General features: G+C 40.8%; 2 protein-coding genes across 8 annotated transcripts in view; one reads left to right on the plus strand and one right to left on the minus strand.

Moving 5' to 3' along the window:
- The window catches only part of LOC124718852 (molybdenum cofactor sulfurase 3), a 162,483-nt gene extending 157,249 nt beyond the window's left edge, over positions 1–5,234 (minus strand). The window contains exons 1-2 of the mRNA XM_047244477.1: positions 5,070–5,234; positions 4,489–4,863 (exon numbers count right to left, since the gene is read on the minus strand). Of these exons, the coding sequence (XP_047100433.1) occupies positions 4,489–4,543 (55 nt within the window). The 5' untranslated portion in view covers positions 4,544–4,863; positions 5,070–5,234. The remainder of the gene's footprint in view (positions 1–4,488; positions 4,864–5,069) is intronic.
- Positions 5,235–5,623: 389 nt separating this feature from the next.
- Positions 5,624–24,842, plus strand: part of LOC124719063 (poly(rC)-binding protein 3) — a 507,840-nt gene continuing 488,621 nt past the window's right edge. For all 7 annotated transcript variants that reach the window (XM_047244744.1, XM_047244735.1, XM_047244741.1 and 4 more), the window contains exon 1: positions 5,624–5,753. The gene's annotated coding sequence lies outside the window, so the exon portion shown is untranslated. The remainder of the gene's footprint in view (positions 5,754–24,842) is intronic.

The following is a 24,842-nucleotide window of genomic DNA, read 5'->3' on the forward strand; positions in this document are numbered from 1 at the left end:
ATCGTAGGTTTGCCTTTCCTTCATGTTTCTTCTAAGATAAGTCATAGGGTCAGTATTGCCTCACGTGCTACAACATTTCTACGGAATCCAAACAGATCTTTCCCGAGGTCGGCTTCTACCAGTTTTTCAATTCGTCTGTAAAGAATTCGCGTTAGTATTTTGCAGCTGTGACTTATTAAACTGATAGTTCGGTAATTTTCACATCTGACAACACCTGCTTTCTTTGGGATTGGAATTATTATATTATTCTTGAAGTCTGAGGGTATTTTGCCTGTCTCATACATCTTCCTCACCAGATGGTAGAGTTTTGTCAGGACTGGCTCTCCCAAGGCTGTCAGTAGTTCCAATGGAATATTGTCTACTCCGGGGGCCTTGTTTCGACTCAGGTCTTTCAGTGCTCTGTCAAACTCTTCACGCAGTATCATATCTCCCATTTCATCTTCATCTACCTCCTCTTCCATTTCCATAATATTGTCCTCAAGAACATCGCCCCTGTATAGACCCTCTATATACTCCTTCCACCTTTCTGCTTTCCCTTCTTTGCTAAGAACTGGGTTTCCATCTGAGCTCTTGATATTCATAGAAATGGTTCTCCTTTCTCCAAAGGTCTCTTTAATTTTCCTGTAGGCAGTGTCTATCTTACCCCTCGTGAGATAAGCCTCTACATCCTTACATTTGTCCTCTAGCCATCCCTGCATAGCCATTTTGCACTTCCTGTCAATCTCATTTTTGAGACGTTTGTATTCCTTTTTGCCTGCTTCACTTACGGCATTTTTGTATTTTGTCCTTTCATCAATTAAATTCAGTATCTCTTCTGTTACCCAAGGATTTCTACTAGCCCTCCTCTTTTTACCTACTTGATCCTCTGCTGCTTTCGCTATTCCATTCATCAAAGCTACTCATTCTTCTTCTACTGTATTTCTTTCCCCCATTCCTGTCAATTGTTCCCTATGCTCTCCCTGAAATGCTGTACAACCTCTGGTTCTTTCAGTCTATCCAGGTCCCATCTCCTTAAAGTCCCACCTTTTTGCAGTTTCTTCAGTTTTAATCTACAGTTCATAACCAATAGATCGTGGTCAGAGTCCACATCTGCCCCTGGAAATGTCTTACAATTTAAAATCTGGTTCCTAAATCTCTGTCTTACCATTATATAATCTATCTGAAACCTTTTAGTATCTCCAAGGTTCTTCCATGTATACAACCTTCTTTCATGATTCTTGAACCAAGTGTTAGCTATGGTTAAGTTATGCTCTGTGCAAAATTCTACCAGGCGGCTTCCTCTTTCATTTCTTAGCCCCAATCCATATTCACCTACTACGTTTCCGTCTCTTCCTTTTCCTACTGTCGAATTCCAGTCACCCGTGACTATTAGATTTTAGTCTCCCTTCACTACCTGAATAATTTCTTTTATTTCATCATACATTTCATCAATTTCTTCATCATCTGCAGAGATAGTTGGCATATAAACTTGTACTACTGTAGTAGGTTTGGGCTTCGTGTCTATCTTGGCCACAATATTGTGTTCACTATGCTGCTTGTAGTAGCTTACCCGCACTCTTATTTTCCTATTCATTATTAAACCTACTCCTGCATTACCCCTATTTGATTTTGTATTTATAACCCTGTATTCACCTGACCAAAAGTCTTGTTCCTCCTGCCACCGAACTTCACTAATTCCCATTGTATCTAACTTTAACCTATCCATTTCCCTTTTTAAATTTTCTAACCTACCTGCCCAATTAAGGGATCTGACATTCCACGCTCCGACCTGTAGAACGCCAGTTTTCTTTCTCCCGATAACGACATCCTCTTGAGTAGTCCCCGCCCGGAGATCCGAAGAGGACGCCATCATCATTTAATCATACAGTAAAGCTGCATGCCCTCGGGAAAATTTACGGCTGTAGTTTCCCCTTGCTGTCAGCCTTTCTGTCTACAGATGTAAATTAGAAACATTACAAAAATTAACAACAGAGCTCATCACTTTATTTTGCAAGGATCTGTCTCTGTTTGTCCTACTGCAAAACAACAAAGTTCATTTATGAACACTTTAGAGGAAGCCTCAAGATTCACAGTTTGTTGTGTACTGTGATTTTTCGGAGAAGAACTAATTTTTGATAAGCTGAAATCCAGAGCTATCATTGGAGCAGTAAGCAAGTTACTGTCCACCCATCTGTTGTGTACTACAAAGGAGAAACAGAGACAAAACATCTCAGTTATGTTGTTATTTCTGACTGTCTTGAACATAACACTGTGACTGTCTACTGCGTCCAGAAAAAGCTCATGGACGTCTTGAGAAAGTAATTTGAACCTAAAAAAACATGCTACGTTTTTAATTGTTCAAAAATAAGAACAATTGTTTAAATTTATGTTTTCGTCAAGATGATTTTGGCATAGAAGCTGAATGGCATTTTTCTTCAACAGCTCATGGAAAAGGGCCTTGCGAAGGAGTTGGTGGCACAGTCAAGAAGTTGCCAGCCCGAGAAAGTTTGCAACATCCATTTGAAAATCAAATTCTTACACATTGGTGGCGTTTCACCTGTGCAGTGGAAAACACCTCTAGAGTACATTTTACGTTCGTAACTCCAGACAACTACATAGAGACAGGCACACTTCTAAACAGTCACTCCAGCAAAGCATTAACAATTAAAGGGACTCAAATACAACAAAAATATTTGTCATAATATTCTTGTATGCTCCAACTTCACTTGAACAGTTGGCCACCAAATCTCAAGACACACTAGCTACAGTGTATAACAACAAGTGGTAGTTGGAGATGCAGATGCAGTGGCTTGCGTATATTTTGAGCAAAGATGAAGAGGATCTGAAAGTGACATTTCTTCATCCGTGTGATCCATCTCCTCCTTTTGCATACCTGGAGAAGCCAGATGTTACATGGATTCTTGTAGCAGATGTTCTATGTAATGTGAAACCTGTGACTCCAACAGACTAAATATACATCTTGCCTGAAAATCATATGGTCAAAATCAACATCACCTTTACAGTTAAGTCCAGTATTAGAAAAGGTGATATGCACAGTTATGCATGAACGTCATGTAGGTAAGAAAATACATTTTTAAACAATTATTTGTTGATTTCTTAATATAGAAGCTTCCCAAAAGTCATTTTTGACACACCTCTTGGAACTTTAAAGTTTTGCAACATGTGATTCCATGATGATCCCAAAATGGAAGTGCATATAAACTTTGTAATTTTTTAAAAAATTTAAAAATATAACTCTTTATAAATTTAGAAAGATATTAAATTTTAAACACCATCATGTTGCATATCAAATGAAAGCCCATCTGAAGTGCTTTAAAATGACACTTTCCTAGGTCTGTATCTGATCTGGTTCCAGAGAAAATGGCAGTTTGCCAGTCCAGGGTGCAGCAATTTTTAACATAACTTTGAAAAGTCAGTGCTTAATAAATATCTGATGAATTGATGAAAAAAATTCTATGGTTTTCATTCACAACTATGCAGGAACACTAGGTACACCAAATTCCAACATTTTCTGAGAATGTCGGTATTAGTCACAGAACAACCCTATATGGAAAAATTTGCTGTTGAAGTTAAACGGTAGACCCTCCTATATCAGGCTAGATAAGCCAATACAAAGGTCAGTGGCATGCAAATGTATACCACCTTCATTAGGACCATGACTTGTAAAACACCCTGAGGTTCACAACAAAGCTTCAGACGGAGGCCAGCATTATTTATACAGGTACATGATTCTCTCCGCCAACAGAGTTCAGACCATTCCTCACACATCCTCACCTCCCAATAGCAGCAACTGGCACAGAGCCACTGTGAGGTCTCTCCAAAATCAGCACCCTATTGCACTCCTAGTTGGCTTGCCCTAAAGTTTTATTATTCCAAGGCTGATGTCACTGGTTTCTTTGTGGAGTTGCTGCACCACACAGGTCTTTACTCTTGCTGTTAAATAGTGCATTCTTGATCAGTTTATTGTCTGCACCTATCATAAAGTGGCAGCTGATCATTACTCAGGTCCACAGACAGTGATTCAATTCCCTTTGTTACCTGGCACTGATTTCACAGAACTCTACATTGTACTGAGATCCAGAGTAGTTTTTAGTCACTACCCCTTCAATAATTTAGCCACAGCAGATTCACTTGTTGTTTCAGATATATTTTGATCAAGATGGTGTTTGGCATCTTCCTGGTTTTTGCATAATTGTGCTGCTTTGCCCTACACTTCACTGAAGACAAGCACTCAGGTTTGAATGAATGAGATGTTTTTATATCAGAAACCTCACTGTATCATTCTGCACATCTGAGAGGTAGCCAGTTATGAGAGTAGCCTGTAGTAAGTATATAAAACGGGAAGGCTTCAAGAAGAGTTGGTTACAGGTCCGCAAGTCATCAAACTCATTATCTCGATTACAAAGCTTTTGCTGCGAGTATGTTTTGCGATGTGTCAGACTTGTTTTTCAGAGTAGTGAGAAGATGAAAGCAAAATTGCGCGCTTACCTTTCAGTCTACTAAAATCTTTCAGTAAATTATTGATCGTTTCCTCGCTGTACATCGCAGGAGCCTCCGTAGCAGCTAATGCTTCAGGTGAGCTTGGTATACCATCAGTACTCCGACAAAACCGAATTTGCGAAACTGCAGATCCTGTTTATTCAACGAACAATACAGGTAATTTGGCGATGAGTGTACATATTCCGCATCGACAACCTTCTGATTGCAAGGAAATAATACCCCCCGCAGTGCATTGCGTAATCGCGCTACGCTTCCTCAGACAGGTACACGGTTCATAATTTTACTGCGTGTTTTCGTTGCGCCACACGCTGTCAAGCTGCCATTCCCGTGTTCCTCCTATCAATCAGTCGACGGTGCTCTTTCCTGTTTAATCGTGAATAACAACAGATTTTATATCTTTTGTAATAAATTCACTTCTTCGTTTCTGTTAATGTTTGCAACTGGAGATTCTATTTAATCAATTGCTACTTGTTGTGTGTATAAAACATGAAAAAGTAAATACAGATACTCTCATTTTTAGTAGTTAATAATAAAAAGGATGAATGATTACAGACGTAAATATTGCTCACAGTTCTTAAAATCTTGGTCTACAGTAGCAGCTCCAGCTTTGTTTTGTTACATGTCTTAATAGTATAATTTAATTATTGACCCCCAATTAAACACTCAGGGAGTAACGCCTGTGAGCATCCCTATACAATGCGAAAACATTAATTGGATATTTGCAGTAATTCCATGGAATCTGTGAAAACAAATGACTGGTTCTCTTGTGCCATTTTCTGCACTCCTGGTCAAACGCTAGTGTGTGCAACATCCAACTTTTTGTACATCTAAAAAATATTTGAAAAGGTAAATGCATAATGAGGGATTCATTTCGAAATGCAAATCCGCGGTATATTGGTATTTAGTTATAGATGGAGTGTAGCTTCAAAAATAGGCCCCTGTATTTCTCGATAACCTGGTTTGTAATACCAATAGATAATCCTATTGTATAACATTTTATGAAGAGCGTTACTTTTTTGTTTCACTAAACCGCAATAAGACAATATGCCGGTTTAAAGCGAAATCATGTAGGATTTCATGATCTGCCCATGCTCGTAGACAAGCTAGAGCAATGTCTCTGACGTTCACTTTGCCCTTGGATCAACGCTGTCAGGCTGCCATTCCAGTGTTCCTCCATTTGTGACCTGTTTCTGTTTCCCAGAAACAATCCTCGTTATTCCTGGACCTGCCAGTATTTTCCTGAGTTTACAAAGGTATGTTTGTAACTTTTCCTTTATCCATTAATTGCATATGACTTGTATTCCAAGCTCTCTTCGTCACGATGAACAAGCTAGTACAAACCGGTAGCCATGATAGTCAAGCGTAAATGATCTTTGTACGTGGGAGTGCTATTTTTGTTTTCAATAGTTAACAGTGAATTAAGTTTTATTCCATAACTATGAAACACAGCTACCAAAATAACTGCTTATATATTACTCTCTCTTCGTCGCTCTTGACCGTGACTGTGAATGTGCCGGGTAAGCAAACCGCAAAACAATAATACCGTGTGCCGGCTTAGTGATGCGTTGTTTAAAAGTAGCAGCTGATAGAACATAAAAAGTAAACTTATGTGTGAAAGAGTAGCTTGTTCTAGTGACATAACCTAATCATCTTTCAGCAGTTTGCACTCCCTTGTCCTTAACCTTCCACGAAAAATTTAGATTCCCATGCTTGACCTTCTCTTGTGCCAGTACACAGTAGAAGGATCCCATCGTAAATTGCATCGTGCTACACCATTTAGATCTTTTTGTCTACTTTGCCAAATTTTGTTGCGCAACTTTCACAGAGTTCTTAGAAATGCCCTGTTTTCTTTCAGCCAGCACAACTTTTATATTCCTGTTTCCAACCAAACCCCATGCCCTCCACTACTGTAAAATTAGCTTTTTAAAATACTTTCCGAATTGTTTTAGTCCTTTCCACCTTACCTTCCAAGCATGTCCGGAGAAAAAAAAATTGGAAACCTCTAAACTCCTGTTTAGGAAAAATAACAGCAGATGCTGTGCATATTGCTAAATTTCAGTACCTCACCTTTTGTGAACCACCCGAACATTCTGCATACTTTTCCAAAGTCTCCATGCAAGCCTGACGGCATTGGAATGACTGTCAACTTGTAATAAAATAAGCAAGAAATAAATTTTATTATTATATACCATTCCATACACTTTCCATTGTTATCTGTCCTTCCGAATTCAGTCTGGTGGAAACCTTCCTTTAATTAAAGTGGTACTTCGCCAAAGGAAGGTAGAATGCAATGGTAAGTAGAACAAGAGGGCATGGGTGAGTGTTGGAGCAGGACTCTGCTGCGAATTATTTGCTTATAGTCTTGTATTGTATTAGACACATGGAATGAGAGAGTGTATAATAAATAAAACATCTTAATGCCATGGTTCACAGTATTATTGAAGGAAATTTTTCAACAGTGGTTAATCCCATACAGCACATAAGCCATATAATGATTTTCAAGCTGCAGTAACCTACATTAATAATTACCATGGTCAGATGTCACATATTGGGAAATGTGCTAACAGACTTCCACATTAGATGTGCAAACAGCTGATCAAACCATATACGAAATTCTTTCAATTTTGGCCACTGGGAAGCAGAGTAAATGACCCAATCAGTTTGCTGTGATATCATACAGTGCTGTTTAAACATGGCACCTTATCTGCAAATAAATTGCTTGAGTAAAACATTAATAGAGAATCCACTTTAGATTATCACTTACATTGAAACGAAAATTATGTAATTACAGATGACAATAGAAAACGCATTAAGTCTCGATGATGTAAAATTTCTGTAGAGAACTAAGAAAAGGTATCAGGAAATTATTTTTATGCACTAATTGATTGGTAAGTTTACCTTTAGTCTTTCCATGTAGGCTCTTATAATGCTGCAATGTATAGGGCTAGTTATTCTTTGTATTTTTTTTTTTTTTTTTTTTTTTTTTTTTTTTTTTTTTTTTTTTTTTTGTATTTTGCTGATATAGAAAGTTAGTTGCAACAAATGTTAGTGGCATGCAAATTACGAATCATAAAAAACAGCAAAGAATGCATAAGAGTCATGTCTGTCAGAAGTCTCTTGAGCTGTAAGGGCTTTTCCCTTCTGAACTTTTGTTTTACCTTTGTGAGAAAATATCTATAAGTTGTTAATGAAGTCAGTTTATGTGGTATCTTAACACCACAAGTGTCAGTAAAGCATGTGGTAGTCATAAAGTAAGTTTTCATCTAAATATTAATTATTTCAGTTGCCACAGAAAACTAGCAGCACTGTAAAACTCCAGTTGTTTTTTTACAAAATACAAACTGATGGCTCAACAGCAGTTGTATCTATCTACCATCACAGTACAGGAAATGGTCATGGTTTAAGATGCAGTAAACTTAAGAGAAGTCATGTTGCTTTACACATTTCACATTAAGAGGAGTGTTTTGGACCACGATTTCAAGAGTTAGGCCTACATGTTCGAAAGGTAGTGTGGGTGAAGAGAAATGTATACTCACTGTGTAACAGCAGATGGAAATATTTGAAAGGGCATACAGTTGCTACCTTCCAGAGCCAGGAAATTCTGCAGGAGGAAGGAAAGATATGAAAAAGAGACTAGTAAGGCTTATGGTAGTTGCATGCAGAACTGGAAGCTGGACTGTCATACTTATCAGTTGTGATAGAGCTTGCTCAAATCCCTTTGGCCTCCACAAAGTGGATGCTCTGAATGTGCCAAACTCAGATGTTTGGTCCTTTTGCGTGTGTAACTTTCAGTTTTTAAAGATTGGTCAGTGAAATTCAAAACATATTCCTGTGTTTATCTTCTTGGTGAGCTGGAAGGTGGATGTATCTCAGAATGAACATAAAACTAGTTTGAACTTTGTTACTTCTGAATCCTTTAGTTGGAAAGCCAGATATCGTCATAAGACAAGCTGTAACTGCATGCAGAAAAATTAGAACAGTTCTGTTTCTTGCTACATGAAGAAGTTATGAATACTTAACACATCTCTAATCATACTGTGTTCACTTGTATACTTAATAAGAAGTATAGCCAGATTTATGAACCCTTTCCAATTCTTTGCTCTACTGCTGTAATTAGCCCTAAAGGAATTTTTATTAATGACACTGTGGTCTGCAGCAGGATCAGTTGCCATACATTTTGTTAAAAGCAGATCATATGCAGCATTCTTCGTTACCTTGTGATTGGCTTTGGTTTTAATGCTGTCGAAACAAGGCTGGTTCTCGTAACTCTTCCAGTTTTTCACAATCAATATCCGTAAGATAGACAAACATGTTTTGCCATATGGCAGTTAAAATTGTGTACAATTCTTTGTTGGCTACTCTGAAAAGCGTTCACTGGTTTCATCTAGGAGAAAAGGGGAGTACTCATCAAATAGAAGAAATGTTGAGTTATTGACAGGCGCGCACACACAAGAGGACGGAAATTTGCTACATCCGTTGTTGAGCTACAGTACAATCGCACTGTGTGTGTGTGTGTGTGTGTGTGTGTGTGTGTGTGTGTGTGTGTGTGTGTGTGTGTGTGTGTGTGTGTGTGTGAGAGAGAGAGGGGGGGGGGATTGAAAACTAGCTAGGTATCTTTATGTGTACCTATTGGTGACTAAACAGTTCTGGTATTTGGTGGGTGTTCTTCTTTACTTACCAGTTATTTACATTCCGCCAGAATTTTGTTTACTATGTTTCTGGTTTCTTTGGCAGATATATAAACATGGCATAACATAAAATTTTTCTTGAAGCCCCTGTTTTGCTTATGGTGACAGTTTAGTGTAACAATCACTGAAGTTAAAGCTGTAGAACCTTAGATTTAAAAATGCGAAGCCCTACTCAAGGAATCGGACACAGTTCCAGCTGACCTAATGGATGGTGTACAGTTAAGTCATGTAAACATGGAAAGAGAATAATACTCGACTGTGGAAAACATTGAGCTGTCGACTTTTGTGCTGTCCTTTATGCTGAAGAGACAGTACTTATTAGTAAAATAGGATGTTTACATTTTTTACTTTCGAATTTGTGTCTCATAATTGCTAATAAAATTGCTGTCAATATGGAACTCGCACATGCCGACTAAAACACTGTATTACAAGGCATTCTTTGGATTTTGTTGAAGGATATGAGTAAATGAATCAATGTTACTAGTGCAATGGACTGCTGGAAATGTGAGCTATAACGTGAAGTTTTGTTTTCTACTTCTTAGACAATACAGAAATACTCCTTTGGTTTATTATCAGAATGAAAGGTAAGAACTTTTCAGGATATTTTCACTATAATCGCTCTCGCTTTGTCAAAACTTAGAAAAATAGTTTACTTCTTGCCATTCAGGAGCATCTTTGTCAGCACTAATACACACACGGTTGTGCACTGTTTACACACGTTCATATGTAGATATTTTTATGCCCCCAAAAAAGTTATTTGATGCAGTGAAAGTATTATAAAATTTCTTTTGGTGTCCCACAATAACACATCCCAAGTGGCTTGAATCACCAAATGCATTCAATAAGGGGAGCGCATTTAAGTTTCCTTCATAAAAACAAGGAATTTCCATCCAATAAATAATTTCAGAATGTATAGGGTGGTTATGATTGAAGTACAGGTACTCGCAGAGGTCCACTGTGGTCTATAATTACCACATGGCAGCAAAACTTGGTAGAAATGGTAATGCGTTATTGCGGAATGATTAACGTCGGAAAAAGATTAGTTCCAATTTTGAATGCAAGAAAAACTTATAGAAATGTTTTCATTTGTAATGCATTAGGAACAGGGTATGGGCTGAGAAGCTCAAACAAATGAGAAAAGTATAACATTTATTTTATTATTAACCACTGCTTACACAGGTTGTTCAACATGAGCAGTGGAGATGTCGATCAGATGCTGCACCCATAGAACATTTGATTAACACTTGCTTGTAAGAGTTCAGCAACTTGTGCTGGTCTTAAAGTCAGGTAGAGGCGGAATGTCTCTCTGATAAACTCATTCTTTTAGATATCTGCAGAGCGAAAACTCACACGGACTCCGATCAGCTGCAGATTACTTGTTCATTAAAGGTTGCATTAAGCAGATCTTTCATTGGGCGAGTGACTACACCATCTTGTGTGGAAACTGTGGTTTCCACACAGTTACATTTTTCCAAAGCAGAAATTGCATGCTGTACAAGATGGTCTCAATAATGGGCAGACGTCGCGATACACCTGACAGACCCTCGGGATGTACTCTTTTCAAAGAGAAACAGACAGAAAATAAAGGTGCTTGCGAATCCCCGCCACACAGTAACATATAGCGAGCACAGTGGCTCTTTGGGCACAACGTGCAGTTTAACAGTGCCGCACATTTGATGGTTCTGTGTATTCGGTGCAACTTTTAGTGTAAAATGTGGCTCGTCAGTCATAAGAATATTGCTCGGTATTGTCACCAGTGTCGATCTGTGCCAAAAACCAAAGAGCAAATTCAGAATGTTTCTGTGGATCACGAGGTTTCAGTTGCAGCACCGCCTGGATCTTGTGCGGGTAGTGGTGTAATATAGACCAAAAAAGTTCCTGTACTGTAGACCACGGGATAGTCAATTCTCTTTTCACTGTTCGAGCACTAGCTTGCCCGGGGCACATGCCGCACGGTCAGTTATGGCAACGGCAATCTCGTTATAACTTTCACCAGGATAGGACACCTTACTCTTCCAAGTAGCACAGCAGGCTCACCAGTATTTTCGAATTTCATTATCTCCTTTAAACCATTTTATGACATCAGGCCTCCCCTCAGACCTTTGTCAGTTATACTCTCTCAATGAATCACTGTAATTGGCAATTGAGATATCGTAGAATCGTGCAAAAAGTGTACGGTATTAGATTTGCACTTGGTGGTAAAAATTGGGACTACTTTTTTTCCTGTGTAAATCGGTTCCACTTTTACACATTAGTGTACCCACAAAGTTTCACTGCTATATGATAATTACAGACCACACTGCTCCTCCGTGAGCAGCTGCATTTTAGTTATAACCACCTGGTAGCTGATTTATTGCTATTCCTACTTTCTCTTACCTGTTTGAAATTGTATCAAATGTTGTATTGTAAGAGATTGCATTTGTGCACCTTAATACATCACAATGTCTAATGTAGGGATACATGGCAGTCTGTTGAGACATGGAACATGGCTCCACTCAATATGTGTAGCTGCTTGTACCTATTCCTTTGTGAATCCATTATTTTTATATCTCTGGTGGTTAGTGGGCATTAGGCTGTAATCGAAAGCATGTTTCTGATCCTAATGTTTCGTGTCCTTGTGCTGGATATATCAACCGAGGGTATCAGGCCTTCGATAGTAGTTTCAAAGTTTAATAATCTCAACAAGTTTGAAACTACTGTCTGAGTCTTTCTAGCCTTGCGTGCTGTCTCCAGCATTAAACAGAGGAAAGTGCCTTGGACTGTGAGCTAATAACAGAAATTGCTAATGATGTAAATCGGGTTGTGAGGGTCTACATTGTATGACTTGGTAGTTATCATTGGCATACCTTTGTGAAGTTTTGTGTAGGGAATATTTTAGGTTTAGGGCACATGCTATGTGATGAGTATTAGTGCTGATATTGTGACAGGAGAATCTGGAATAATTGTTGTCAGCAGCAGAGACAGTTAATGTTAAATTTCCTAATGTTAGAAAATACCTGTATCATTTAACTTCCCCCCTCCCCCACAAGGAGAGTACACACTTTGTGGCATGGTTTAACAATGAAATTCAACATTATTGGATACTGTTAAAATATTTCTTAGAAGAAAAAAATGAGTTTCTGTTCAGTGTGTGCCTCTCTCCAGCCCATAACTCCATAAATTACTTGCATCTCTCTTCATTCCCGCCTAAAATATTTTGCCCATGTGAATGTACACAACTGGTACATCCTTGCGAATATCTTGATTACAGGGGCTCTGTTTTTTTTCATTAGATAGTTTTGAAAATGTGGAACAATAGGAGTGACAGAATGGCTTTCAGTACTTACAGTCAGAAGGTGGAATTCCTAATACTGGCAGTACAAACAGCAGAATATGATAATCATAGCTTTCGAAACTTGTATGCTCATTCTTCAGAAAGGAAAGACTGCCAGGCTGGGGAAGGTAAGAGGAGGAGCAGATCACTCAGATTCTAGGTTGAGAGAGACCTGCATCATCCTCACAACAGCTGAATTTCCTGTCTGTTTTTTGAAACCTTTCTCGGTCTATCCCTGCTTCCTCCCTGAAGAAGAAATGCAGAGTTATTCAAAAAGAAGGATCCAGTTTAATTAATTTATATTTCTTGAAATATAAATTGGAAGTGAAAAATTTAAAATGTGCTGGAAATAAGAGCATCCAAAATTGCAATTACCACCATTATAGTGTTACATCAAAGACTGTTAAGGTGCTTGTCGGTAGGCATTCAGTTAGCATTAGTTGTAAGGTAGCTACTCTACAGTATAAGGTTTTCTGCCTTGTTCAGAAGTGAGTGAACGGTTTCAGTGCAGACGACATTACGTCTCCTCTGTATTGATCTGGTTTAAGCAATTGTGGTCACTGCAAAGGATGTCTGATGTGGAGCAAAAGGGAGCTGAGCGAACATTCATAACTTGTTTGTAAACTTTGTCTTCCAGTTTCCATCTATATGTAGATTATTCATATCTAATTTATATTTTCTGAAATAAAAATTACTAAAATGTATCCTTCTGTTTGAATAATCCTGTAAAGTTTGGAAAACTAGGACTAGTATTTTTCACTGCAAGTACTAGGAAACCAAAGGTCAACTATTTTGTTCTCTTGTAATCTAACGAGTTTGTCATTGACATTTTCTTGCGATTTTCACATGCGTAACAAGTGCTGTGTAATGTCACTGAACTTGCCGACTGGTCAGCAGCAGCTTATGGAGAGAAAAAAAGAGCAATCAAGTTTCTGTGCAACAATTACATACAGCTGTACAAGGCAGTTATTGTGCAATATGTCTCGGTGGTTTAAAATTTGATTAAAGTTAAGGAGATCTTAAACTAGTGGAGACCAGCTTACTTCCACCTCGGACAATTCTACTTGCACAGTGGCTCCAATCGAGCGACCTTGTGACTAGCCTTGTTCTGCTGTTACATTTAATCTTGTGACTGCAAAATGCCAAACTGATTGCTAAGAAGGAAGTACTGTATCATGTTCCTGTAATATTAAAAGTGTCAAATTGCTATAGTGAAAAGGACACAATTAAGTCAAGACCAGTTATAGCATTGGGCATCCAAAGTTGGAAATCACAAAAATTTCATGATTATTATTTTCGTGGTTTTATATTGGCTGTATTCTTCTTTGGACAGTGATAGTTAAGTTTCACCGTATTATGTTATGACGAAATCTTCAGAAAAAGTCAAGGAAGAGATTACAAGTGTACTTCCTTAAAATTTTCTTAGTTTCCACAAGTCACACATGTAACAAGAGTTTGCCATTTTTATCAGCTCCTTAATTGCCATTTTGATGACGTGGGAAGTGTGTTGGATACTATTGGTTTTCTCCATTTGCAAGGAAGCAGTAGTGAAATCGTAAGGCTGTGGGCATGCATTCATAACTTCCACCAAGACTTGGTCAGCATATGAGCCAATAGGTCAACTAAAGCTACAGTAGCAGTGTGCTATAAAGTAAAAATAGTGCTAGAAGAGTCCACATCTCATGTTCTACAGGTTAGCATTGCTGCCTCAGGATTACGAGGTGCTACATTTGATTGTCAGCCGGGTTGAAGTTTTCTTTACTCATTGACCTGATGTTTGTGTTCCCCCAGTCATTTCACCTCATCTTCATCACAAAAATGCACAAATCATCAAAGAGAAAGACTTGCAGCAGACAGCCAAACATCCCATATGGAGTTGCCCTGCTAATAATGCCGCATCATCATTTCATTAGTAGAAACAATCCCATTGGCTATGGCCAAGCCATCTCTCAACAGTATTCTTTCTTCATGCTTTGCTAGTTCTACAAGATATGCAGGGGAAGTTTGTAATTTAGAAGAGAGGTGCTGTCACAAGTAAAGATCGTTAGTCGTGCTGTGATGGTAAAGCCTGTAGAGCAATCGACTACGAAAGACCGAGGTTCCGGGATAGAGTCCAGCTATGGGGTGCAATTGTAATCTATCAGGGAGTTTCAGTAAGTAGGATGGCTAGCCCCTCCCAGACATAATTCGTCGTGAAGCTCTTCTTTGCCCAAGCTGCACTACTTTTTTCCTTTGTGATAGGTCACATAAAAGCTGTATGAGGTGTTAAGTTGGTAGTAAGTACTTCATCTGCATGTACGGGGTGTTTCACAATTATTAGTATTGCAGTGTTCTAGGGATTGCAGAAGGGACTGAGTGTGAGTAGATAAGTTCTGAGAAGCAACCCATCTCTGGAAATGTGCTGTTTGGCTGCAAAATAGTTTGAAGATCGGCTGACTTTCAAATCTCCCGCTTCACGATAGTCACTAATAGAGAAGAGGGCGCCGTCGCCAGTTGCTGTTTAACTATGGCAACGTACCTATATCGACTCCGTAGCCGAATATTTATTGTTGTTGCCTTCGGTGCGGAAGCATCTGGGCTAGATTCCCGGTACCTCTTCAGATAGGGACGTCTGGAACAGTCCACTCAACCTCTTGGAACCGAAAAAGCTTCTGGAATAAGGAAGCAGCGGCACCATCAGGATTCATCTTCTGGCAATTATTGGTTGGAGGGAATAGCGACAGGCTGATAACATGTCCCACGATCATAAATTGCTCCACGTATTGCCTTAAACGACAGCAGTCGGAGAAGGCACAGTCCTTGAGTGGTGCATACGTTAGATCCATTTTCGTCAGACTACAATGGATGAGAGAAACTAGCCACGTTCGCAGCTGGGAGGGCTGACTGTAGTGCACTACGGACGTGCCACACACTCGACTGAAGAGATGACGACGAGTACTCGAAACATCGCTCATGCTATGGGTCCGTGTATAGCGCACAGCTCAGAATTGTTAGTATCAGCTCAGCGTACCGTGGGCGGCAGATTCGAAACTGATCCGAATTTTAACACTTGTGTTGACAGTGTTTTACGGCACAGACATGCCGTCGCGAAAGAATCCTCATAATGCTGCTTTTAAAAACTAAAATTTTTCGCTCTATACTGTTGACATTGACAACTTTGTAACGCAGTTGCTAGAACCAAAAACAAGAAATTGCTGAGCACGATTTTGAACGTATTTGTGGTGATACAGAAAAATTAGAGAAAAGAAACGTGAACTTAGTTCTCAGCACAAGTGCTCTGCTTTGACTTTTTATAATGTCGGAAATATTCCTGACTCGTGTATAATCAGCTGGAAAAATTGGCATTTGCTGTTCTCTCTTTGTCGGGTCTACATAGTCATGTGAAAAGTTATTTTAAAGCACCAACCTCACCGGGAGTAAATTAGGAAGTAATTATATTGATGAGAATCAGGAATCACACTTAAAATGAAAAACAAAATACAAACCTTACTTTCCAAGGAAATTCAGGCCCATTGTTCAAATTAGTGTTTGCCAGTCATTGTCATAATTTAATTTTATGGATACCTTGTAATAGCGTTAAGTATGATGCCAAGTTTTATTTAACATTCCTATAGTTTAACTAAGACTCCAACCTTTACTCAAAGTTTATGGACTTAAATTTTAGGGAGCGTTGTGCAGTGAAAGAAGACGTAGTTTCCAGCATTGAGAAAGATATGTTCAGAGGGTTTGGACATACAGAGAGGATGAACAAAAGTGGAGAGACGGAAATAGTATGAGTGTGGATGAGAGAGTTGGAAGGGATCGCTCTCAGCAAGCATAACTGAATGAGATTGAGGGTGTACCTTCATAGTTTAAGAAATTTGTCTTTCAGAAGAAAGTTCACGCATTTTGCTGTTGATATGTGGCACTGCTGACGAATGAGTTTGGGAAACAGTGGTCTTTATGCACCTATGCCCACCAAAATCTTTCCTATCTCATCAAGATACTTATGAGAGGTTCGAGGGTGGCAGCAGAATAGTTGGTCCGTTGTCCTCGAATACCGGTGCTCGTCCGTTGTCCTCGAATACCGGTGCTCTAAATTTACCCACCAGTGTTTCCTGAGAACGACTACTACTTTCTTCTGTAGGTTTCTATTTGTGTTCGTAGAGCGTCTGTGTTACACTTTAGTATGAACTATACGGACCTTCGCAAACTCAGGATGTATAGTGAACATTACGCTATCGTGGGACACACCGCGGAGTCGGTACATCGACGATGTGTGAAGTTGTAGGAGTGTGTCTTGGACTGGTGTGGTGTCACGACACGCAGCACCGGAGTAAATCTCCGGGGCCTGAACCGGCGGTGATCACAAAGCGGCCGGCCTGATTTGTGGCTTGGCAGGCGGACCGCCCATTGTGGCGCACTGTGCCGCCGGCATGCCGGCCATCTTTATTCCCGCTGCGCGTAACCGGCAGTATTGCGCGGTATTAAGGAGGCGCTCGCTTCTATAAATAATAGGACCAGCCCGGGGACGGTGGCGCCGCCTGGACCCTCTTCCTTGTTTACACCTGTCCCTGTCGCCGCCAGGTGGCGTATTTCTGGCTCTTGGAGACGTCTGGAAACTCGTGGACAGCAGTAAATGGTGAAATGCGTGCCATGCCACTACTTGGTATTACGTCCCAGAGATGTCTTCTGCACTCAGTGGCGGGCTCCGTGAATGTTTATATATACTCTGACAATAGCAAGGAAAACTTCCCTGAACAAGATAAATGTGATAACATCGAATATAAATAACTCTTTCCGAAAGCATTTGTCTGGAGTTTGGCGTTATATGGAAATGTACCATGATCGGTAAACAGTGCAGACAACAAGAAAATATCAAAGACTCGACCACGCTAATAATACTGATAAGCATTTTTTTTCCCACAAAGAATGTGAATGGTAACACCAATTTTGCCTGTCGGGCTCAGTTTTCGTGATACGGTGCACTGTATCTATAAAATAACTTGAAAATACTGCATGTTGGTTGCTTCGGAATTGCGTAATTAATTCACTGTTGTTTATTTTTCACGGGATAATTGTTGGTAAACAACGGAAATACACTGACGTGATAACTCTTGGGTTACCCCTTAATACCGTGTTGCACCTCCTATTGTCCGGCGTAGTGCAGCAACTCGACTCAAGTCGTTGGAAGCCCCCTCCCTGCAGGGCCATGCTGCCTCTATAGCTGTCTGTAATTACCAAAGTGTTGCCGCTGCAGAATTTTATGCACGAGCTGAGCTTTCGATTATGCCCCATAAATGTTAGATAGGATTTATATCAGACGATCTGGGTGGCCAAATCATTCGCTCCAAATCTCCAGAATGTTCTTCGTCCAATCGCGAACAATTGTGACCCGGTGACAGGGCTCATTGTTAGGGAACATGTAGTCCATGAATGGCTGCAGATGGTCTCTAAAATAACTGAACATAACAATTTCCAGCTAATGATTGGTTCAGTTGGACCAGAGGACCCACTCCATTCCATGTAAGCACAACCCACACCATTATTGAGCCACCACAAGATAGCACAGTGTCAGGTTGACAACTTGGGTCCACGGCCTCGTGGGGTCTTCGCCACACTCGAATCCAACCGTCCGCTCTTACCAAGTGAAACTGTGATTCACCTATTAGGTCACAGTTTCCCAGTTGTCTAGGGTCAAACCGATACGGTCACAAGCCCAGGAGAGGTGCTGCAGATGCTGTTAGCAAAGGCTCTCGCGCCAGATTTCTCCGCAGTGCCCGAACGGGTATGTCCATCGTACGCCCGACATTGAGGTAAGCGGTTGTCTCGCGCAGTTCCGCTTGTCTGTTAGCAGTGACAATTGCACGCAAACGCTGTAGCTCCCTGTCGTTAAGTGAAAGTCTTTGGACACTGCGTTGGCTGCGGTGAGAAGTGATGGCTGAAATTTGATGTTCTCCGCACACTCTTGAGACTTTGGATCTCTAAATATTGAATTCCCTAAGATTTCCGAAGTGGAATGTCCCATGCGTCTAGTTCCAACTACCGTTCCGTGTTCAAAGTCTGTGATTCCCATCGTGCGACCATAATCACGTCGCAGACCTTTTTACATGAATTATGTGAGTATAGATGACTGCCCTTTTATATCTCGTGCACGCGATACAATCTCCTTCTGTATGTGTGCATACCGCTATCCCACGACTTCTGTCACCCCAGTATATATACGAGGGCTATCCACAAAGTACATTACGTTTTGGAATTAAAAATAAATAAAGTATTGGAATTTTTTTATTATATACAGATGAAAGCCATACCTAAGCACTACTTTTCTACATAGTTGCCATTTAAATTAAGGCACTTATCGTAGCGATGGACGAGCTTGTAAATTCCTTCGTCGTAAAATTCGGCCGCCTGCGCCTTCAACTACGTGGTTACCTCTTCTTGAAGCTGTGCGTCGTCATCAAAACGCTGCATAGCCAACCACTTCTTCATTGCTGGGAATAAGTGGAAGTCGCTCGGTGCCAGGTCGGGACTGTACGGCGGATGAGGAGACAATTCCCACTTAAAAGGTTCGAGAACTTCACCAGTGGCATTTGCCGTGTGGGCCCGGGCGTTGTCGTGAATCAGCAAGATCTTTGAGCCCAACTTTCCCCTGCGCTTGTTTTGTACTGCTCTTCTGAGGTTGTGCAGAGTTTGGCAATACCTTTGAGGGTTTATTGTAGTGCTCTTTCCAGGAAATCCACAAAAATCACACCGTTTCTGTCCCAAAAGAGGTAGCCACGTGGTTGAAGGCGCAGGCGGCCGAATTTTACGACGAAGGAATTTCCAAGCTCGTCCATCGCTACGATAAGTGCCTTAATTTAAATGGCAACTATGTAGAAAAGTAGTATTTAAGTGTGGCTTTTATCTGTATATAATTTAAAAAAATTCCAATACTTTATTTATTTTTAATTCCAAAACGTAATGTACTTTGTGGGTAGTCCTCGTACAAGTAATTCCGTACGTGATCCTTAGTTCCACCCTTCATCGCCAGGATACAGAGGTGGCCGATGAGTCATAACGTTGCACGGTATTGCGCCGTGCTTTTTGCATGGGTGTCAGTAGTGACAGAGCTCTGACCATGGGAAGCGAGTTGTATTTTCGTGAATGTTTGTGTTTTGTGCGAATTCAGAAGAAGAAATAACTCACACCTGTATAAATACCTCAAATTCTTTTTGTTACATCTGTGGTGGGTTAATTCCCAAATCGGGAAAATGGAAGCTAATTCTCTTATTAAAAAAATGTTAAGATCTTTAGTTTGGGTGCTGTTTGACATGTTATACTCCTGACAGGATGGTTAAAAAGCATCACGTCACATGTCGTTTGCTGTCCCCATGATGAGAGGGAAACAACGGGTCACAGAAGAGTTTACTTCTGTGTGACAAAACTAGCTGGGATCACTTCTAAAACAAAGAAAACTGTAAATACCCCAATTTTCCATCTGCTGTTAAGACCTGTGTGTCACAGTTACCAGGCTACTGCTGGACTTCACGAATGGACGTTCTTGAGGCAAAGTACCGTAAGAAATCAGAAAGAATATACAGGGTGAGCACAAAGTCTTGCCCTGATTATAAAAATTTATAACAGAATAACCGTTTGACATAATAATTTACATTTGATGCCGTTACATTGGTTAGTGTTAGACTCCGTCCTTGGGGCGTAATGTTTGGAAAGTAATGTCCGTATCGGTGGATTGGAAGGAACGGTCCAACACCCTGGCCACCCCGCTCTCCAGACTCCCTGACTTTTTTTCTGGGGCTGTATCAAGGACAGCGTGTTCGTTACACCAGTTGGTGACGTCGACGATCTGAAGGCTATGATACAAGCTGCTGTGGGTACTGTGACAAAACACATGTTATGAAACATCTGGCGGTAACTGGAATACCGCCTCGACATTCTCCGAGCTACCAAGGGAGCACACTTTGAGGTTTACTAACGTAAGTGGCCTTAAAAAAACCTACCAACACCATCCTATATAATGGCATCAAATGTAACGAATTATGCCAAACGGTGATTCTGTTATAAATTTTTATAATCGGGGCAAGACTTTGGCGCTCACCCTGTATTATTACGTATTTTTTCTTACGTTGCTCATTTCTTTTATTAATTTGTGTACACATGGTTTTGTTGTCCTTTTGCCACACACATTCAGGGTGTTCGAAAATTCCCGTTACAGACATCTAGTACTTTTAGAGGTGATTTAGTAGATAATATTCTGAATAAGAAGCCATATCTGGACCGTTTGAAATCATGTTGGTATAATGCGACGACTTTTACGAGTAACTGATTAAACGTGACCCAGTACATCACTTGTTTTAGAATTTCGCTCGTTAACAACTAAAGAAATTGCTCGTATACTCGTTGAAGGGCTCTCTGCAACACGATGGAGTGCGGCCTCTTCCAGTTCGGGTGTGCGGCGTTATCTTTGGGGCACCACAATCGCGCCTGCTGAAGGTGCAGGTAGCCCGTTATCGAAGTCGTTCCGTAATATGTGGCGAAAAGGGTATGCGATAGTCGGACGTTGTGGAGCACGATCTTGATAAAGGCGACGAGTAGCCCTTCGGTTATCGTGACCTTCACCTTTTATAAGGATCATGTCAGCACATTCTGCAAATGTGTGCTCAGCCATGTTGCTCTAACACTGACACCCGAATGAGGCTCGAACCAGATCAGAGGGGCAGGGTAAATATCTAATGACGTCACTCCTGTCTACAAGTCCTGGAAGTTCGTAATGGGAATTTCCGAACACCCCGTATAATGCTATAATACATTGGCATTTACAGAAACCAGTATCACTTGGACACTAAGGCCAATACAGAAATTCTGAAAATAACCTCTGGATTCAGGGACGAATTGCCTTCTAGGAACAGTGCGTTTTGTTTTTTGATATTTTTTACCAGTGTAACCAATTGAAACAATAGCGAAATCTCATTTATTCATCCCTCTGTAATCCGAATGTTCCGATCATTCAGAACTATTTGTAGCCTTGGAGGTCTAGCGACTTTTCTGTGCGCCCAATACACGGGGACCAGCGCGAGCACCATACGCGCATTCTGTAGTTATAATTCCTTGATTTACAATCACGACCCCTGTTCCATTTGGCTCCAGATTAAATTAAACAAGACAATAGTTTTTTTATGCTACGTTACAGAAAAATGCTGTAAATTAGACGGTTTATAATGAAGATATTGTATTGGTCTTGGTGACACAACTTAACTGAAAGAGAGGGCTGTTGGGATTCATGCTGAGGCCTCAGAGTAGATAATTTGGCAATGGAAGTAACAGTGTGTGTGTGTATTGGGGGGGGGGGGGTCGAGAGCTGCTTCAAACCAGTGTTCGGACTGACAATCACTAAAAAGTTAAGATCGACAGCTTTCTTCCCCTGTGGGCTCGACGATTCAGCTCGGCATACATGACATGGACAAAAATATGAAAAAACAGAAAGACAGCTCATTATGATGGCTAATACTGTGTAGAAAAACAGTAGGCATTAGAAACAGCTTGCTGTTGTCACGGAATGGATAAACACAGGTCCTGTGTGGTTTTCAAGGGAATCTCGTACCTTTTTCCTGCAAAATAGTAGGTAGTTCAGATAACGGTGTTGGATGTGGATAGCGATCGTGCACCCTTTCCTCCAAAGCAGACCACAAAGGCTCAGTAATATTGAGAGCTGGTAACTGTAGTGGCCAGGAGAGATGCATTTCGTCGTCGTGCTCACAAAATTGCTCCTGGACGGCGCAAGCTGTGTGAATAGGGGCACAGTAGTCTTGGAACACAGCACCACCATTGAAGAACAGACACTGTATCATGGAAGGGGCCAGATCAGCCAAAATGGTCACATAATCCATGGCAGTAATTTAAACTTCCAAAGTACCCATGAAGCCCACGGAATAGCGCGATATGGCCCCCCAAATCATCACCTAACCTCCGCCGTATTTCACTTTTGCGACGTAAACTTCGCCCCAAATTGGAAGAAGTGTGAAACACTCATGCGATAAAATAACATACTTCTACTGCTCTGTGGCCCAGATTTTGTGGCATCGGCATCGTGTTCTCCTTTTACGGGCATTTGCATCGCAAATGCATGGTTTTTGAATTCCAACTCGACCTGCATTTTCTTTGTCCTGGAGCTGCCTTCGATTTTGACAGGCTTCGCGAGAGCTACATTCACTTCTGCAGTGATTTTCGGCAGCTGTCGTCTTCTGTTCTTCGTCGCAGCCGTCGTCAGTGATTGTCCGTCACGATGACTCGACAAACATTTGCGTTGCGTCCGCGTTGTGACTTATCGGATGATTCTTTATCTTGGATTCGGCGTCTCTTAAATAAAAAAAAGTATACTGCGGCGACCTCGGTTACGGAAGCATCAGCAACTTGCTCACGTTCGAAGTCACTTAGCTCCGACATAATGCGCTCTCAAATACATTGAGCGAAGTTCTGATTGCGACTGACACTTGGAAGGCATTGAGGACATTGTGCTGGCGCTGTTCTGGTCAAATGCAACAGCGCAACTTGCAGGCGTGGTTAGCATTTGCATTTATGTCCAAACATGTTCTGCTCACAGACTTTCCATGGTTTTGTCGAACTCCTGTATCTCCACTAGTAAGCCGGCGCCATGGTTATTAAGGGACACGTTTGACATTCGGAAAGAGTTATGGGAGGACATGAAGTGAACGTAAAGATTTAGATTTTCATTGTTTTTTGCAAATTATAAAGAAATATGTGTGGATCTGAGCCTGGTGCAAGCGTTTAGATTTGACGGCAGTTAGTGTTTTCCTGTCAATTTCCGTACTTCATTTATTAAAAAGTTGTTCATGTAGCCTCACGGGACTGGATGGCCATCGTCCCAGACCTTTATGTCCCAGAAAATCTTAAGATGCTTACGTAGAATCGAACGTAGGTGCTCCGCGTTAGTAGTCAACAATGTAAATCACAGAAGCTGTCACCTTAAACGACGTTTTGCTAATATCGGGATATGTCTTCTCTAAAAGTTTCCTACCCTGTGCTTATTGTAAGCTTTTAATTAAACCGTTACCCGCCAGCATTCCTCCCCCCTGTGTGTGTGTGTGTGTGTGTGTGTGTGTGTGTGGTTTTTTTTGTATACGCACACAGTCCGTCATTTACGGTTTGCGCAAGTCATACACATTTATCAATAAGATTATCCCCATAATACGATGTCCATTTAGCTTATGGCCATAATCGCGTCACTTTCAGAAGATTGGCAGCAAGCCAATCAAGTCAGCTTATGTCCTATAATCGTGATTTACATGTTGGTCAAAAAGACTTCATTGTAGTGTCACCACCATGCTCCTTTTACAATTATATTTTCACTAGAAGGGTTCGTCGGAATTTAAACACTGTAGTATAAACGCCTTAGTTTCGAAGTTTATTTTCTGGCTCATCTCTGTCGTCTTGACGTTATGGCTACGAAGTCTTTCATGACGGCGTTCTTGGATTAAAAGTTCTCGGTGAACTTCCCGCATCGGATAAAATCCTAAGCTTTCGATGATTACCTCCATGGTCGTCGTCTATGTATGGTCCGGTTTGTTGTGGCTGTTCAATGGAGATTTGTATCACCATTTGCCTTTTGTCCTTAAGAACTTGTAATTTTTTTGTGTATGTTCCTGTGAAATGTGTGTTCTTCCCAGTGACGACGCACCTATAGAAGACCATGCGTCAGCCCAACTGAGAAGTTTGTTATGCGCTCCACTTAATCCTCCAGTACTATGACGTAACTCATATGTGCCACAGATTTGTAAGCTCAGTTTGTGGCGAGTGTCATTAGCATAACATACATTTAATAATATGCACATGGAAGTAATGATCAGCATAATAAAAGTCCACCGGAGAATAGATTTAAAAATGTTCCGTGCAGCACACTTCGCTAGCTAGCTTTTTCGCACTTTCTTAAGCAATCAACTATTAGAGAAAATGACGCGTAACTTTTTCCGGCTGAGGCCTGCTGTCTGCAGTCGTGAAAGTTATTTTGGTACCGTGGCATTGGGAGATGCGTCACGCAGCGAACTGTTCCAGGCATAGCCAGCTTGTCGTTTACCGGGCTCTCTGTTAGTTGGAACCGTAGATAGCGTTATCACGAACAACTTGCAGTCTTACGGTCGCGGTTAGCTATGAAGTATGCGCCCGCGGTTACAGTTTCAGCTTTTCTTGCAGAGGTCAGGCGTGTGATACGCAACGCAGTCACAAGAAGGTTGTGTAAGCATTGAACGCAGTGCTGTGCCGTGAGATGTTAGCAAAGGCGCCTAGTTGGCTTGCATGAAGAATAGCTTCTTAAATGTAAACTGAGCGAGCCAGCCTACTTGCTGCGG

The sequence above is a fragment of the Schistocerca piceifrons genome, chromosome 10 (genome assembly GCF_021461385.2).
Source record: "Schistocerca piceifrons isolate TAMUIC-IGC-003096 chromosome 10, iqSchPice1.1, whole genome shotgun sequence".
NCBI classification, from domain to species: Eukaryota; Metazoa; Arthropoda; class Insecta; order Orthoptera; family Acrididae; genus Schistocerca; species Schistocerca piceifrons.